The 18,234-nt window shown below is 61.2% G+C and overlaps 1 protein-coding gene across 4 annotated transcripts in view; it reads left to right on the top strand.

Moving 5' to 3' along the window:
- Positions 1 to 2,302: 2,302 nt before the first annotated feature.
- Positions 2,303 to 18,234, top strand: part of LOC134525610 (receptor-type tyrosine-protein phosphatase V-like) — a 42,611-nt gene continuing 26,679 nt past the window's right edge. For 2 of the 4 annotated variants that reach the window (XM_063356613.1, XM_063356612.1), the window contains exons 1-9: positions 2,303 to 2,351; positions 8,440 to 8,519; positions 9,621 to 9,684; positions 12,071 to 12,337; positions 13,384 to 13,653; positions 14,231 to 14,497; positions 15,964 to 16,236; positions 16,838 to 17,098; positions 17,661 to 17,933. In XM_063356613.1, the coding sequence (XP_063212683.1) occupies positions 2,318 to 2,351; positions 8,440 to 8,519; positions 9,621 to 9,684; positions 12,071 to 12,337; positions 13,384 to 13,653; positions 14,231 to 14,497; positions 15,964 to 16,236; positions 16,838 to 17,098; positions 17,661 to 17,933 (1,789 nt within the window). In that variant the 5' untranslated portion in view covers positions 2,303 to 2,317. Of the gene's footprint in view, positions 2,352 to 8,439; positions 8,520 to 9,620; positions 9,685 to 12,070; positions 12,338 to 13,383; positions 13,654 to 14,230; positions 14,498 to 15,963; positions 16,237 to 16,837; positions 17,099 to 17,660; positions 17,934 to 18,234 lie in introns of those variants that run through there. The other 2 variants (XM_063356614.1, XM_063356615.1) reach the window with 2 other exon arrangements.

Below are 18,234 nucleotides of genomic sequence, written 5' to 3' on the forward strand. Positions count from 1 at the left end.
AGACACTAGAGCAAAACTGTCAGCAGGCAACAGTGGAGGGGCCTGATCCTGCGTCCCTCCGCAACCGCCTCACCCCTGCTCCAGAACCGCAGCGCCCGCCTGCTGAGGCCATGCTTGTGCCAGCAAAGCCTTTAGCAATCGCCTGCTGCGAGACCCATGGCCAAGGCATGTCCCAAGAAGCAGCTTCTGCTGTGGTGGGTGAACACCACCTATGGCAGTGTCCTGGGAACCAGCCGCCGCCTGGCTGGTGCCGGCCCCAAACGTGCGTCAACCCGGGGAGGGTGCTCTCGGGGGGCTCTGCAGCTGAGCTGGGGAGAGTAGAGCAGGGCTGGGGGTCCTGTGAAGAAGCAGACCTGCCTTCTTTTGGGGGCTGGATGGCAGCAGACGCCACTCACAGGTGAAGAGACAGGCCTGTGTTGTGTTTGGCTCCAGGTGCCGTGGGAGATACCAGGGAGAAGCCAAGGAGCCGCAGAAGCAGGCGCTGCCAGGGCTGCAGCCGTGCTGTGGGGAGAGGAACACCCCTGGGTACCGCGCCACAGCACCCCAGGACCACCACGGCACAAGGAGAGCTACGAGCAGGTGCTGATCCCCTCTGCTGAGGACTCTGCCCTTGGACAGCCCCATCCCGCACTCTTCCCCACACCCAGGGACCCTCCAAGGCGTCACAGCTACGGGGATGCGTGCAAATAAGCCTCTGCTGGCGCGGGCTGACAGGATCCAGCGCTTGCAGGACAAGCTGGCCAGTGGCTCGGTATGGTGGCGGCATTGGTGTTGGTGCAGGCAGCGGTCTGGTGTGCTCGCAGGCGATGCACGGGAGAGAAAACGGCCAGGCAGCAAGATGGGACAATGCCCTGCTTTCCTTCGCCCGGAGCTGGCAGGCAGGCCTCCTGCCCAGGGGCATGGAGGATGGGCAGGCCCTGTGTTTACTCCTCCAAAAAAGAGACCTTCCTCCCGAAAACAAAGCCTTTTGTGTGCAAATGCAGCCGTCTGGCAGGTTTGTTTTTATACAGGAAACTTTGAACCAGAGGGCCAGGGCTGGTTTCATTTTGAGGTGAGTTTTTCAGTTCATGGTGGTATTTGGAAACTGAGCCGCTTTCCAAGTTTGAAGGCTGTGTTTTCACGTAGCTGCTGAGCACGGCAGCAGCGTCCAGGGCTTCCTCCTCTCCCTGCTGTGCAGGCAGGCACGCTGGGGTGGATGAAGCCACCGTCACCTTCCCTCTGCCTTTTCTCCACAGAGTGCTTTGCGCAGCCGAGGCGGGCGCGCGGGGGAGCCTCTGGCAGCACTGGTGCCTGTGGTGGGACGGCTGGAGCCCCCGAGCGGCAGCTGACACACGTGTGACCCTCGTGGGACGGGAAAGGGTCAGATGCAGAAGTCCCCCTGCCAGCCCCTATGGCAGATGCGGGAACCTGCCGGTGGCATGTTGGGCTGAGCCAGCGTCTTGCCAGCGTCTTGTGAGGAGACCAGGAACATGAGCTCCAGGCCTTGTTTTCAGCTGGGACTGCAGGAGACAGGAGTCTCATGCTCACTGCCGTGGCTCTTGCACATCCTCCTGCCACATCCATAAAGATGGGAGAGGGGATGCCTTGGGACCTGCTCCCATTGTCCCAGCTTTCCTCCAAACCCACTGGCAAGACCCTTCTCCTTGCCCCCAGGGTCCAGCTGGCCCAGGGTGAGGATAAGTGCCATCTTGGACAAGCTCTTGGGCTGCTCTGGACCTCCTGAGCCAACTCACCAGCTCCTCTCCATCTCCCCCTTGATGTGGGACCGAGTGGCACCAGGATGGTCTCACTCCAGAATGGTGGCTGGTCTGATGGGGCTCAGGGCAGCAGAGTCTTTAGCAATCACAGCCCACAGACACCTTCAGGGCTTGAGCGTGGATCTGGGTGTCTGCTCTGTCTCCATCACAGCCTTGGGGCCCTCCCCGCTCCCTTTGCAACAGCAGCATGAAGGGATGCCTCACTGTCTCCAAGGGTCCTGCCACAGGGTGCCCTCAGCACCTGGGCTGGCCCCACAGCACATGGAGCAAACCCAGGCGAGGTGCAGGGAGGTGCGAGCCCTGCCCAGACTGCGGCACGGCATGCGTCTCCCGCCCTCCCTGGCGTGCAGACCCCTGCCGTCACGGGGCCGCAGGAGACATCTCCGTCCAGCTGATCCCTCCTCCCTGGCATCCTGCAGCTGAGGCGCTGGGCGAGCCCAGGCGGGCCTTCCCCCAGGACCAGCCCAGACTTGAGCGTCAGGGCCGTGCACAAGCGGGAGTAAACGGCAAGCGTGAGCGCGCCAAGTTGACACAGCACGCGCCAGGCTCGCAGGGACGGGATGTGGACCACGCTGGGGATGCCCACCAGGAGAGGTACTGGTCCCACTCCCTCTCTCTTCCCAGCCGTGCGGTCGAAGCCAGGATGCGTGCGGTGGGGAAAGGAGTGTGGACTCTCCTGCGCTCTGGCACGGTACTGGCAAACCCCATCACGCGGCCCCGGGGCGGGTGGCAGGGGATGGGCAGCCTTTGTGCGCTGCTCTGCCTGGCATTACACGGCGTTGCCTGCGCAGGGGGGAATCTCATGCCCAGGGTCTCCAGCATGGCGAGGTGTGGGTGGGCACCGGGAGCTGCTTCGCGGATACTTCTTGGCCCCGTGAGTGTGGCACCATGGTGGCACTGGACGCCTTTGGTGTCAGCCTGCGCAGACACTGCCTCCCAGGGTGGGAGCAGAGCCCCGCAGGCTGTTGGCGATGGGGTGGGGGGTTTTGGGGGGCCATCCAGGTGATGCCCTAGCGCTGCTTGCAGTAGGTGTGGGGCAGGCACTCTCCAGGCTGCCGTCAGCCCTCCCCACCTGGTGCCTCTTGCCAGGGGAAGGGGACTCCTGAGCCTGCTCAGCCCCAGGGGCGGCACCCGCACCCCGGGGGGGTGCAGAGCAGGTCTGCCCGGCTCTGCCGGCTCTGGGCGTGCTCTGAGTCACCCACAGCTCGGCTCTTCCCAGCTCTGCAGGCGCCTGGCTCGCACCCACAGGCATCCCGGGCTCTGCTGCCAGGCCTCCTGCAGCAAGCTGCGGGGGGCGTGCTGAGCATCACCCCAGCACGGGAGTCACTCCTGCACCTCCTGGCTGTCCCGCAGCCTGGCCAGCACGGCTCTGCCTGCCCTGGGCACAGCTCTGCCCTGCAGAAGGGGTGATGTCCCCCCTCACCTGCCTGCCCTCCCCTCCCTGCAAAATGGGAAGAGCTCCAAGGTTTGAAAGCACGGGGCAGGAGGCAGGCAGCGGTGCTGGCAGGGCTCCATGTGGAAATGATTAAACACTTGCAAGGGGTTGGAGGAAGAGCATCCCAGTGCCCTAGGGTTTAGGGTTGGAGAACGGTGGCGTGTGAACCTTGCAAAGAGAGAGGTCCCAGCGGCACCTGCATCGTCTGCAGGCTCTGCCCTGGGAACGGCCTGTTCCCCTGGTTCCTCCCTCACAGCCCCGGGCAGCGCTCGGCTCCCCAGAGGTGGCAGAGAGGAGAAATCGTGGCCTGGGGCAGTTCACAGTGCTGGTGGGCACAAGGAGACACAGGGACCAGAGGGACAAGGACCAGAGGAATGCTGCTGCTGGGCCGAGGCAGGACAGGAGCCCCAGCGCTGCTCCCAGCCCAATCCCAGTGGCACCAGTGCCCCATAGAATGCATCCCCCGGGGCACCACATTGTCACAGGGTGCCAGGCTGGATGCAAGGGGTCCTGCCCAGGGAGGGATGGCAGAGGTCCCATGGGGACAGCAGGGCTGCGTGTCCAGCCATGGGTACAGTCTCCTCGGTGCAGTGACAGCATCGGTCATGGCATAGTGCCAGGCCATGGCTGTGCCCTCTCTGGGTGTCAGGCTGAGTCCCTTCAGGGAGTGGCAGCGTCCTTGCCCACACGCTGTCCCCTGGCAGCCGCGTGCAGGGACCCTGCCGGCCTCTGCCCATGCCCAGCCTTGGGAGCATTGCCCACCGGCTGTCACCACATACGGACCCTGTGACACCAGGGATGTTCGGGTGCTGCAGGCACGCACTTTGCTGCCCACCTTGTTCATCCTCACCCCAGTTGGTGCTTCCCAGGGGGGTCTCCTACTCGCCCCAGGTCTGGAGGAAGATGCTCAGGTCTGGGAGATGCCTCAGTGGGGACAAGTCCTGTGCCACCAGCTCCACACTCAGGGTGCCTGGAGTAAAGGCCGGTGCATGGAGTAGAAAGGCAAACTGGGGGGTGGACTCTGCTTTGGTCTGAGGATGGCACTGCCCTGGAGCCACCGCACTGTGGCTACTGTCCCTCAGCATAAGCCAGACCTGACACCACAATGATGGATATGCTGTCAGAGGTCCCCTTTTCCACCTCTGTTCCAGACTGGATGATCCCACTGAGGCCTGGGGCAAGGACAAACTCCCAGCCTGAGGCTCTCTCCCTTGCAGGAGGCGGTGGCTTGGCTGCACAGACCCCACAGTTCGACCCCAGTTCTGGCCAGCAGAGCTTTCCGGTGCTTATGGTCGGCGGGGCATCCCCCATCCCCCTGCTCCTTGCGGTAGCCTTTGCTGCTTCATGGAAAATGTGATGACTCGGCAGCCCCTGAGTTTCCAGGCCTGGTTCCAACTACTGGGTGGAGAAACCTTCTGCAGTTGTTTTTGGGTCTGGCACAGCTGAAGGCTTCACTGTCAGGGGGACCAGAGGGGAGATCTGGCATCCCCAGCTGAAGGCGGCCTCTCTCTCTGTCCTTACCTGTGGTGTCACTGTGTCACCGGGGTGGCCACAGGGAGGGCAGCACTGGCACATAATGAGCAGCTTCTTATGTCCAGTATGGGAGACTGCTGAGCCCCGTGGCGCCAGGGACAGAGCCTGGGTTTGGCTCTCACCAGCGCTTTGGGCTGTTTCCACCACAGGCACAGCACAAACTCCCTGAGCTCAGGGAGCAAAACTGCTGGGTCCCCAGGTTTAAATCAGTGGGGCTGGTATGGAGGTGTCCCCATGGCCGGTGGGGTGCCAGCTCTGCGTGCCCTGCAATGAGCCACCAGCAGCATGTGGAGGCTGGGAGAGCCACTGGGACACCTCTGGGTCACTGCCCAGAGATCAGTCCCATCCCAGTGGGCATCAAGGCACGGTGCTGAGGCTTCTCCCCCCCAGCCTGTCCTCACGCCAGTCGGGGTGTCACCTCTCCTCCTGGATGGGGACGTGCAGGGCAGGGGCACAGCAAGGCAGCGGGCTCCAGAGACGCTGTGCTCCAGTCCCTGCTCAGCTGCCCAGCCCAGGGACCGGGGAGGGCAGGACTGATCCTTTGGTCCTTGGGCAAGCCAATACCCAGAGTTGTGCCCCCACAAAGGGCCGTGGCAGCAGCAATTGTTTTCCAACAAGCTCCTGAGATGCCATATCCCACCTACCTCCCTTGCATCCCCATCCCACTGAGCCAGGGTGGCTGGAGATGGAGGCGATCAGCTTTGCAGAGAGGCTGGTGCAGGTGCGTTGGGGCTGCAGGCAGGCAGGTGTAGCGAGTGCGTGCGGGCTCAGCTCGATCTCCAGCTGGGCAGGGCAGACTGAGCCCAGCTGGAGTTTCCCAGGTTTGTCCTCTTGCTGGCCTGGAGCTCCTCTTTGGTGCGCTTTGAAGCTAGAGGAGCCCCACCTTGACTCTGTAGCCTGCGAAAATCTCCTGTCTGTGCCACTGCAGGGGGCACTGCCTCCTGTCACCTGCCTCAGACACTGGGGGATGCAAAATCTCTTCCCGGGGTTTTCCTTGGTAACCAAGGGAATTCCTTGGGGATGACCAAGGGAACTCCTGCCCCATCCCCCTGGATCACAATTCCCAGCCCACCAAGGCCCTCCATCCTAACCTCCGACCGCTGCTTCATCAGCCAGGGGCTCCTCCAATTGAGCTCTGTCCTCACCTGCCACCCTCCACGGACACAACACAGTCCCAGCCACCCCCGACATGCCCTGCCTCCACCCCAGCCATCCTCACCCTCCTCATGGCAGCAAACAGCCCCATGCTCCCCATCCAACGCGGGGTCACCCCTCCTTGTGCCGCCGTGGCAGCCTGCACCTCGCCACAGACCCGTATGGGGACATCCACCAAAGGCCTCTCTGCAAACTCGTCTGGGAACCAGCCAGCTGTATCCTCCCAGATCCTGCCCTGGGCCCCCGGGTAAACCTGGCAAGCCCTCGCTGCAGCGGGGAGCTCCAGCCTCCTCCCAGCTGGCTGCAGCCGCCCAGCTCTGGAAAGGGGCCTTTTAAAACAGTCCCCAGCCCACTGGAGACAGCAGCAGCCAGCCCCAAACCTCCCTCTGCCTCAGCTTGTGGAGGGGGACTCCCTCCCCACCTGGAGGACACCACCTCCAGTGTCCGTGAGCACCCACTTTGCATTCCAGTGAAGGATGGCCAGTCCCCGGTCACGCCAATGTCCGGCAGCAGCAATGGGTGGCCCCAGCTGTCTGTGGCACTGTTGATGGGTCATCCCCATCACCGCAGGTGCTGGTGGACCTCAGTCCCAAATACCTATCAGGGGACCCATAAGAGCCAGAGCTTTTTACCCTGGGCCTCCATCACTTGAGCAGATGCACTGCTTGCATTTTTAACATTCAGGCCTCCCCAGAGCTGCCAGTATTAAGGATTAAAAAACTTGCCTGCCCTGAAGACAAGATATTGTCTTCTGCTCCCACCCTGATCTCCATGTCCAAGGTGCAGGGGGAGGGCAGGTCTGGGGACAGAGTGACTTGAAGGGCCTGCAGTTGTTGAGCTGTGCCTCTCTGCTGGGGGGACACCTGAGTTGTTAACAGACAAGATGAAGGTGACACATAAGCCCTTACAGCTGGGCTGAGCAGCAGGGCCAGGGCTCCTTCACCCTCAGCTCGCTCTAGGCAGGGGACTGGACCTCTGCAGAGACGTGACCGCGATTGCGGACCAGGAGTCCTGGCACCAGTCCCATTTGGCCAGGACCTGGGGAATTAACTGTCCCCTGTGCAAAGGGAAGGGGACTCGTGCTCTGTCCCCTTTCCCAGCTGGGCTCATCAGCCTGGGGGCTGTCAGGAGGTTTGGGGTGGAGATGGGTCCTAGACCAGGGCCATGGCGTCCCCCTCTCTTCTCACTTATGTGCTGGGGCTTTCCCATGTCTTTGCCCAGGCACCGGCGGCTGATCTGACGATCACAGGTCTGACAAACCTCTGAGTTTTTTTGGGCGGGAATCTGCTGTCTTGGGGCCAGTTTGGGGGATGTGTCCCACCCTAACAGCTCAGTGGCTCATAGCAATAAGCAGAGCTTGAACAGTCCCCGTTGGTGGCTGTACTGGCTACTGGGACAGACTCCCACGGCCACACAGGCTGTGCCGGCTTTTGGGGTAGATGCATCATTGAACCTCTTCCAGCACTGTCCCAGATCTCCAGCGCTGATGTGAAGCCAATGGCATCTCCGCTCTGAATCAGAGCTGGCATCCCGCCACGCGTTGCACAGACACAGCACCACACAGCGCACGGCCCCGGCACGGCTTGTGGCTGGGGGGGGGGACACACACAGCCTGCTCCCCATGGCAGCAACGCAGAGCACAGCTCCCACAGCCCACAAGCAGACAAGGGACCCAGCCAACCCCCAACACGGGCAAAGCGGGGTCCAAGCACCTTTGTGCCCGTGGGGTCCGTGCAGCACACAGGAACCTCTCACAATGTGCACACCCCCCCACACACACACCCACCCCCAGCTCCAAGCTGCCTGGGCATCGCACAGAGACACCCCTCTCCTGCTCCCCCAGCACGGCCAGAACTCCCTGCAGGAATTCATGCCTACAGAGCCAAAGGGCGCAGGAACGCGGCGGGCGGAGGGCGGGAGGCGGCACAGCACCCCGGGACCGCGGTCCTGCCGATGCTCCCTCCAGCACCCGCACCCGGCTGCGGGGGCTGCGGGCCGCCCGCCCTCCCCGTGCCGGGGGCCGGCTTGGGCACTCCCTTCCAGCTCAGAGCCGCCATCTGTCCTGTCCTGTCTCCTCCCCTCTCCTCCCCTCTCAGCACCAGCTCCCACAACTCCGCAGAACTCCTCCCGAACGGCCAGACCGGGCTCCAGCCGTGCGGAGCCCCAGCCGCAGCCGGCCCCCCCCCACCAGCCCCCGGCAGGCAGCTCCCCGCCCGCGGCACGCACCCGCCGACACGGGGACGGCTGCGGAGTCACCGCAGAGGGACGCGGAGCCGCGGGAACAATAGCAAATGCACACAGCGAGAGGCACACACACGCACGGGACTTCTCCCAGCCCGGCGGCGTGCTCTGCTCCGGCCCGGGGACGGCGGGCAGGGCTGCTGCGCGACGCGCTGGCATGCGACGCCAGTCCCCGCTGAGGTCACCCTGTCACCCGCGCTCGGAAGGCATGCGGGGATGCAGCCCCTTGCTGCCATGGGAGAAGGGGCCGGCTGGGGGCAGCCACTGCTAAGGAGCTACCCCCCCTCGCCTCCAACTTGTCGTCCCTCTAATCTGCAGCCACCCTGGTCCCAATGAGACCCCCGCTGCTGCCGCTGCTCGTCCTGTGGGTGCCGCGGCTCCTGGGAACCCTGGCAGAGGTAAGCCCTCGTCTCTTCATCCCCCCGTTTGTCCATGCAGGCTCTTGGCTCCAAGCTCGCTGGCGGCAAAGGGCTTTGCATAGTCCTACCCCGCTGAGGAATGACGGCATATTTCTGGGCTGCCTCTCCAGCCGTGCAGCTGCACCAAATTAGCGACGTTTGCAATTACAAGCTGGCTCTTTCCTCCGCTTCCCCCCACCTCGCCATGCCCTCTTGCCCCAGTGCCTGGGATCGGAGCGCGTTACTGCTGCCATGGCTGCACGGCTCCTTGCCCCAGGAATTGGCTGGCTGCTGTTCCCAGGGGTCCGGAGCCCCTTCGCTCCCCTCCGCATGCACGCACCCAAAAGCACCGCAGTCGGTGGGGGAGCCAGAAATGAGTCAGGCAGCAGAGCCAAGGGGGAAATAGCTGCAGAAAGATGATTGCTCTTCTGTGGCTTGTTGCGGGACAGGGAGTGGGCAGAGACATTTCCTTTAATGTGGAGGGAACCAGCCTCAACCTAAGCAGGGCACACCCTGCTCGCCAGCAGACTGTGGGGAGACGGGCATCCCGCGAGCATGCTCAGCACCCGCTGCCGTGGGGAGGGCGCTGGATGCTCTGGAGCTCTTGGGCCAAGCCCTCACTTTGCAGCCGGTGGGGGATGGCAGCTGGACTGAGGGCAGTGGTCCCTCCATCCACCCCACCACGATCAGGGGAAGCGGGGGAGCCTGTAGAGATTGACGGGGCCTGTCCAGAGCTCCCTCCCTCCCCACATCTTCTTGTGCCCTGTCTGTTTTGGTGGGATCTCCTTCCCTGTGGGCGTGACCCCATGTTGGTCTGCAGTCCTAGGACCCATGCAAAAGGCCAGAGCAGCCCACAAGCTACGTGTGCTGAGCCTGTCTCCCCACCTTGGCTAGGGGAGGGCAATGTGAGCAGTGACCCGGCCTCTCCTGGGAAATGGGATCAGTCCCCAACGGGTCACAGCCCCCAGATGCTGTGGCAGCGTGGGACCTGTGCCTGGCCAGCCTGACCCCCAGCCTGCACAGGGCACCTCTCCCGGGGTTGGTCTCAGCTCAGACCACCTCACCTTGGCCCTCTCTCACTTGACACTTTCAATCCCCCAGGGCGAGGGATGCAACCGGACAGCATGGGCAGGGTTGGAGGGACAGGATACACCCAGTGATAGAGGTAAGTCTAAGCAAAGAGGTCCCCAGGCTGCAGAGGGAGGTCTTGGTGCCTGGGGGTGATGAGATGAGCAGATATGTTGGGCCAGGACACTGAGAGTTAAGAGCAGTTTTTTAAATACTCTGCTTTAGACTTACTGGAGGCTGCAGGTCACAGCCAGGGAAGGGCAGAGATTCAGCCCCATCCTCCTCCAGCAACTGCCTTATGGGGGGCAGCGTGAGAGACGGTCAAGGCTCTCCTTCCCGCGGAGCATCAAGTGGGCACAGCAGCAGCAGCACACCCATAGGAGCCCTGCACGGAGCCCCTGCAGTTGGCTGGGCAGGATCGTGCTCCGTGGGGCAGCCCCACGGCTGTGTGGAGCTGGCGGGGGAGCGGCACAGCTGCACTCGCCCTGCAGCCAGCAAGCGCTGCCGTGTGCTTGGAGCCAGTGCTGGCCCGTGCCAGTGAAGACTCTCCCAGATGATCTGCAGGCACCAGTCAGGGCATGGGGTGTACCTGGATGTGGCTGGCTGCGATGTGGTTTGTGGAGCTTACCCATGGGGACCTGAGCAGCGTTGTGATCATGGGCCTCCGGGCTGGAGGATGCCTCTGGCCCATTTTAGGTATTAGTACATTTGCACTGCAGAGGTGAAGAAGATGATTGCCAAGTGACAGATGGAGGCAGGCAATGCAGTCTTTTGGAAACCCGAGAGAGGCAGACAAACATGGGTGGAGAACTCGTGCCTTCATGAGATAAGAAAGAGCCCGCAGTGAAATACCATCCCTCTTTGAACTCCATGCAGGGCACAGTCCCGCTGGCTCTCTCCAGGAGGAGACCAGCCATCCCCTGTGCTGCGACTGGGTCTCTGCTGACAGCAAGGGGAGCCAGCCCAGGTGTAGACGCCTGACCCATGGACACCCAGCTACATTCAGATAACCCTCCTGAGCACTCTGTTCCCAAATCTGCACTTGAACTGCTCGGGGATGGCACTGAGAAGGCCTCTCCCGGGGGACTATGTGTTCCTTTTTTGTGTCCATCTATCTCCCCCAGTTCCCTTTGCACTCATCTGCTGAGTGAAGCTCGCAGCGTGGCAGCAGGCTCCAAACAATGGCATGGCATGAAACAGAAGTTGCATGAAGTTCTGAAACCGTTCAGTGTTGTGGGGAGGCCACACACAACACCTGAGCAGTCCCAAAGGTGCCGCTGGGGCTCGCCCCATGCTGCTCCGCTTTTGCTGTGTAAAGACAGCCCCCGGGCAGGCCTCTGGGACAGTAGCTGTGCTTGTTTAAAGCTTTCTTGCCAGGCCAGATCCCATGTAAGACTGTTACAAGATGTTGCACGTCATAAATTTTAAGTGCTAATTATTACACAAATGTCTTATTAGCACTAGGGCTGCTCTGGTGTTTCCCAAAGGCTGAAGGCAATAGAGAGCTCATCGTCCATGGCCGGGCTGGGGATGGGGAGTGCGTGACGATCTGCTGGGGAGGCAGAGATGGAGCCTGCAAGGGTCACGTTGCCGGCTTGCTCCCAACAGTCAGGCTCTGTCTGGCTCCTGTTTGTGTAGGTGGTTCCTGAGCAACTCTAAGGGCAGGGATTCAATAGCAGTTTTGGCCACCGACCCACCAATTAGGCCAAGCCCTGTACACCACTTCCTTGTCCCCAGACGCTCTCCATCTGGATGCCACAGCGCTGGCCCCGCAGCCACAGCACGCTGACCTTGCTGCTGAGCAAGGCCAAGGCAGGGACACACCTCAGCGGGGGCTTGTGCAAGTGCGGCCCCACATTTCCTCCGCATACACAGCGTCCTCTTCCCGTGTCATCTCTGCGCTGGGCAGGACAGTGGGAGTCAGTGCCTGGATCCCTCCAAAGCAGTCTTTACCCTCTCCCGTGTCAGAGCCCACACAGAGACAGAGGCTGTTGCAGGGACCGTAACGGCCCCACTGCCATATCCATCCTGCTCCCTCACTGGCCTTTCTCTTGCTTCTGCAAGGTGGACCCAGAGCCCTTCAGCATCTTTTTGGGGGCTCAAACCAAGCAAGGTGTTGTCCAATGCTTTACACCCAGCCAGGGCAACTTTTCTGCCACAAACCAGGGCTGCCTGGACAAAGCATGTGATGGCCTGAAGCCTTTTGTTCTTTCTCCAGCGGAGGACATGCTCCATGTTCAGGTGCATCTCTTTCACATGGTGCCTTTGACCCCAGTCCATGGGGGTTTCTGATCTTTCTTGTGTTTTCCAAAGGCCGTTTGAAGCCCTTGGGATTGGGGGTCCTGACCAAAGCACGGCAGTGCCTGTGGTGGTGGCCCGTTCCAAGGTGTGCAGTGAGGGTGGGTGGGCTGGGGAGCCTGGCCCTCCAGGCTGGCCACCCAGCAACAACTCCCTGTTGAGGAGTTTTGGTTTTGCCTCTTCAGGGACCTTCCTGAACCTCAGTGTGAGTGACCACGGCCGGTCGGACTCCCTCCTTCTGTCCTGGGATGAGCCGAAGGAAGGTGCCAAGGGATATTCGCTTGCCCTCTCCTCCCTGGGGTCACGCACACCGCTGCAGAATGAATCTGCTGGACCCAACATCACCAGCTTCTGGTTCCACGGGCTGACCCCTGGCACGCGCTATGAGATTGAGGTGACAGCCACGCTTGCCTGCACGGAGATCACCAGCCAGACAGTCACAGCACAGACAAGTAAGGGGTTCCCCAGGGACTGCAGAGTCAAAGGGTCTCAGTGCTCCTACCAATGATCGTCACACTGCTCTGAAGGGTACGAAGTACAGGTCTGTGCAGAGTCCCATGAGTTCATGGGGAGGTCGGGCATTTCCTTATTTCCACAAGGATTAGGGTCCTTCTGTGGTCCCCAGAGCTCCAGGGGTCCTTCCTTCATCCATGCAGAGGGAGGGTCCTGTCCCTCCACCTTGCGTGGGCAGGGTTCATGCTATATCTTCTCCTGGAATAATATAACTAATGATGGACCAACCTATGCTGTGGACTGCAGAGAGCCGAGGGGTGGAAAATGTCATGCCTGGAGGTCTAGAAAGAGCTACAAGGAAGTAGCATCTGCCCCGTGATTTTGGCACATCTCTGTCAATCACTGGCTCGCACAGCAAGCCTCGCTCTGCGCCCTCCCTGGCTGATGCCAAGGACCAGGGGAAGGGGGCAGGGCTGGTGAGCCCACAGCTCAGGTGAGGGTGGCAGCCCTTGCCTGCGTCTCTCCAGAAGATCCTTGAGTAAATCAGTGCAGGTGAAGGTGGAAAACCTAGAAAAGGAGAGTAGAGCTGGAGGGAGGGGGTTGGCCAGCAGAAGGGATGGTGTCAGACAGCAGTGGTGGCTGCAGGGAGCAGGGGCTGGTGCTCACGGGAAAGCAGGTGGCAGGACCCACAGAGCCCGCAGGAACAGAGGACCTGGCAGCAGGTGAGCTCGCAGCTGAGCGCCGATGGGTTCATCTTTCTCAGTGCACACCTGGTGTGCTTCCTCCACCAAGCCTCCCTGCCCAGTTCAGAGTGACTGTGCAGAGACTGATCCAAAGGGGATGGTGCAGCCCACACAACGCCTGGGCAACTGGTGGGCTGTCAGGGAGGTGATGGGGCTGTGCTTGGGGGATTGGGTCCTGTTGAGTTGTCTGGCAGGAACCTCACCAGGTGAAAGCACTGTCTCACCAGTGCATGGTGAGCAACCCGTCAGGTCAGGCATCCCCAGGCAACCAGCCAACACCGTCTGTGCCCTGTCCGATGCAGGTCCTTCACCCGTCCGCAACCTGAGCTTGAGCAGCGGTGGGAGCTCTGCCATGCTGCACGCCTCCTGGGCACACGCCCCCGGGCAGCGAGATGGCTACCACCTTGCCCTCTACCACAGCGACTCCCAGACGCTCGTGAGAAATGCGTCCGTTCTGGCAAACGCCTCCACCTTCCTGTTTGACGGGTTGCTGGCTGGCAGCGAGTATGCCTTGAAGGTCAGCACGCTGGTCGGATCCAGCCAGGCGAGCACCAGTATCCACCAGTGGACAGGTAAGGAGTGATGGGTCTGCCTGCCCAAGAGGGAAAGGGTGGGAGAAAGGGTTTGGCAGGAGGGGTGCAGCACAGCTGGGCTGGCAGGGAGGGGGAGGAGGTCTCCAGGCTCGGGATGGGGAGTTTGTGTGGCATGGGGAAAAGCTGGGAGTTTTTCACATCCCCACTGTGAACCCAGTGTGCTTGGCCATAGGGACATCCTTACACCTCAGTCCTGCCCTGCAGGACCCACAGCTTGGGTTTGGGTGCTCCATGTCCCAGTGGGAGAAGGGCAATCTGGGGATCTTGACAAAAGATCTTGGCTGGTGGGAGCTGCAGAAATGTTGCATTACCCAGGCGGCCACCCCCTCTGCGGGGGTGGGGTGCAGCCTGAAAGAGCGCGACAGTATGGAGGGACCACAAGAGCCCCTCAGCCTGCCTGGGAAGGGACATGGGAGAGACATCCCTCAGCAGTCACCTCAGCCCTCATGCCAGCATAGAGAGCAGTTGTGGGCGTAGGAGACCCTGGGGAGAGAGGAGGGTCCAGGGACCCCCAGTCCCAGTGTTGAACGTCGCTCCCTCCTGCCTTTCCCCTCAGCTCCCTCCATCCCCACCCAGCTGAGGCTCAGCCCGGGCTCCAGCACCAGCCTCGTCGCCTCCTGGGTGGGTGCTGGGGGGGCAGCATGGCTGCACCTCGCACTCCACAACCTCCTCACCCAGACGGTGACCACCACCCTATCAGCCAGGAGGGGCCTCACCAGCTACACCTTCCAGCATCTCCACCCCGGCACCCAGTACTGGTTGGGGCTGAGTGCCATGGCAGGGCCCTACACCATGGTGGGGCCCAATGCCACCGCTTGGACATGTGAGTATGATGGGCAGGGATGGGGGAGGACCCTGGTGGCCCTGGCTTTCTCCCTGCCTCTGGTCCAGCCTCTGAATCCAAAGGTGTCCTGCCAGAGCCCCGGGTGCAGAGGGCAATTCTTCTGCTTGGACCTGGCCAAAAGCTGCTCCAGGACGTGGCTCTGGGGCCAGTCGGTCCCCTGGGCAGGTGAATTCCCAGTGCTGTCCTGCTTCTCCATGGGGAGCATTTGGATCAGCTTGTGGCATCTCCCTGAGGAGGATGATGGAAGGGCAGCGGATCCCACTGGTGTTCAGTGCCGCTGGGGCTGGGCTCTCACATGCCTCGGGGCTGTCCAAGGGCAGCAGAGAAAACGGGGGGCAAGGGGATAGCAGTTTAGCTGGTTTGAACTGGAAGTTCATGGGGGTAAATGGAACTTTGATCCCCTTTGATTTCTGTCAGGGATATACTTTGGTAGCACCTGGTTTTGGTAGCATCCTGGTGGATGTTCCTAATGTTCAGGGTGCTGTGCAAACACAACCAAGGAAGCCAGCATCTGCAGGTCAAGAAATTGAGGTAGACCTGCCAGACCCCAGCTAGGTGTACCATTCAACCCAACTTCCTCCAGCTTCTGGCCTAAGGCTGACAATGGCCCTGAGGGCAGGTGAATTTCACCACCACGGTCCTGGTTTGCTGCCAATATGGTGTCCATAGCGCTGCAAACAGTTCTGACCCCAGACTTGCTCTCCCAGATGTTCCCAGGAAAAACGAGGGGGAAACAGAGAGGGCAAGCCTAGCCTGCAGAACAGAGCAAGACTCATGCCAAACGCCAGGAAAGCATTGGCCCTCTCCAGTGAGGAGCAACAAATTACGGAGGTGCCGAGCTGCAGACTCAGGGCTGTTGTGGCCAGTGACTTGTCCTGGCCTGGGCAGAGTCAGTGGTCAGGTGCAAGCTGGAAGGACCTGGGTGCCACCAGCTGATGAGTCTCCAGCTCTTTCCTGCTCTGCCTGCCAGCCCAGGAAGCTGGAGCCTGCTCACTGCTGACTCTGCAGCTGGGATTTTGGAAGACCTCCACACCCCCAGCTGGTTTGTTTCTGCTATGAAGCCAGTCTGACTCTATCCCTGCCGTTGCCGTCTGTGGCTCTGACCTACCCGACTGAACAAACGTCCCTGGTGCCAGACGCACAAGCCAGGGACATCCGGCCAGGAGTTCCGTCCAGGCCAGTTCCTGGGAATATCAGCAAGTTCATGATGGGACACAAATGGAGAGGAGGGGTACTTTTAGGAATTTCCCAGCAGGGCTGCCAGCTTCATCTGGGCTCTGCTAGATGAGGAGTGGTTGTGCTGGGGAATGGAGACAGCACGCTCCAAAAAGATGTCTAAGGCTGGATGTGACCCTGCAGATAAGGAAGCAGGGAATGAGGCTCACGGGTGTATGGGGTCCAGAGCACCCCATAATCCTGACGCACACAGTCCCCTTCCCTTCCAGACCCCCTGAGCCCTGGCAACGTGACCCTGAGCACTGCGGAGGAGCAGAACTCCTTGCAAGCTCGCTGGAGCACCGCGGCGGGAGAGAGGGACTGCTATCTGGTGACGCTGCAGGAGGGAGAGGATGGTGCACCGACGAGGAACATCTCCGTTGACGGAGACAACAATCATGTCACCTTCCACGGGCTGAGCCCTGGGAAGCAATACTCTGTCCAGGTGACGGCGGTGGCTGGGTCTTACCGGGCATCAGCCCGCAGCACGGCAGCCTGGACACGTAAGCTGAAAGCCCAAGAGTGTCCTTTCAAGGCCATTTCTGCCACCTGATGGAGGGCTGATCCCCCGAGGGAGGGATTGCAGCAGGGGCAGAGATGGGGCTGTGCAGTGCTGCGGCACCTGGTCTCAAGGGCAGGCTGTGGGGCAGAGCAGCAAAATCTGCTGCCCCACGGCTCCTCGTGAGGGGGGACCGGGAGGTCCTTGGCAGACTTGTGCCAGGCACAAATCGAGACCAGATCCTACTCAGTAACCTTCAGGCTCAGTGTTTGGCAGTCTTCAAGACAGCTTCCCCCCCACAACCAGTTCACTCGGAGCAGCATCTCCCTGTCCCCAGTCCCTCCTGGGCAATTCATGGAGCTGCAGCTGGTGCTCAGGCAGCCACCCCAGAGCTGCCACCCCGGGAAGGAATGACTGGAGCCTTAAACAGCGTGGGGAGACGCTCACCCAGCCCCTGGTGCTGGGAGCGATAAAAGGCTCCCCCTGCAGCCCTGGCTGCCCATGTTCCGTGGGGGGAACGCTGCAGAGTGTCGTGAGAGCAGTCTGGCTGCCTAATGCCCTGCCTCACACAGTGACATGCACAATCCCATCCTTGTCCCTTGCAGAGCCGCTAGCACCATCTGGTGTGAGTCTGTCCAGCCAGGGGAGCCCCTACAGCCTACTAGCCAGCTGGGAGGAGGCAATGGGCGAGGGCTACGTGCTGGCCCTCAGCCCCATGGAGCACCCCGTGAAGAACAGCTCGCTGCTCCGAGGTGTCACCAACTTCACCTACAACGGCCTCCGCCCTGGGACTCTCTACACCTTTGAGGTCAGCACCGTGGCTGGCCCCTACATATCCTCACCCCGGCGCATCACCAACTGGACATGTGAGTGACAGCCCTCGCCACAGCCAGCCCCGGGCTTCCCACTGGATCTTGCCCTTCTCTGTGATGCTGTGCCCCAGGGCGTGTGATAGAATGGGTCTTCTGCACCTTCATGCAATAAAAGGGCAAAAGGCTCCGGAGGAAAGCACAGGTGCTGCTGGATGTGTCTGACCCTACTCTGTATCCCAGTCGCCTGGCACAAGGGTCAGTGCCCTCCTCCTCCTCCCCCAGCCCACCCTCCTGCAGCACTGCTCAGGCTGCATCTGCCCTGAAACACCTCTCCACCACCCTGGTCCAGACCATCCCACCCACCACCTCCTCCGGCACCAGAGCAGTCCTCTCTTACCACGCCAGTTCCAAGTCTGCGCGGGCCCAGTCCCTGCCAAACTGGTGTGCGGGTGGCAGCAGGGGGGACAGTGGCTGCTCAGACCCCATGGGTGGCCAGAGCGCCTGGATGCAGGTTCTCCCAGGGAAGGAGCTCCAGCCCCAGCACATTTGGGGCTGCATTTCTGCCAGGTGACCCCAGTCCGGGTGCAGCTGTGACTCTAGACTTTTCCTTTCCTAGATCCTTTGCCCCTGGAGGAGCTGACCCTCAGCAATCAGGGCCACAGCACCTCTCTGCAAGCCTTCTGGAACGCAGCTCCCACTGGCAGCACCGGATACACGGGCACCCTCTGGGAAACCAAGTTCCAGAAGCGGGTCAGGAACATGACTTTGGGGAACAACTGGATGAATGTCACCTTCGAGGACCTCGTCCCTGGGAGGCAGTATACACTGGAGATGGCTGCTATGGCTGGACCTTACAGATCCCCTGTGCGATCAGCCACAGACTGGACATGTGAGTGTGATACCCCGACCTCAACCCTACTGCAGATTGCAGCCGTGGCCTGCCAACAAGAGCAGAAGGCTCACGGCATGGATGCAAGGGAGAGTGTGGACCATGGGGACTATGGGGAGGTGGGGGAACCAGGGTCAGGAAGGCATAGACAGACAAAGAGTGGAAGAGCCACATTCAGCCAGGTTGGAAGTAAAAGGGTCTTCAGCGCAGGAGAAATCCATCACTGAACAGAAAGCATCTCCAAATGTCACCCAGCAGGAAAGGTGGGGACCTGCTCCAAAGTTTGTTGTGGAGCAGAAGC

The sequence above is a fragment of the Chroicocephalus ridibundus genome, chromosome 20, assembly GCF_963924245.1.
Source record: "Chroicocephalus ridibundus chromosome 20, bChrRid1.1, whole genome shotgun sequence".
NCBI classification, from domain to species: domain Eukaryota; kingdom Metazoa; phylum Chordata; class Aves; order Charadriiformes; family Laridae; genus Chroicocephalus; species Chroicocephalus ridibundus.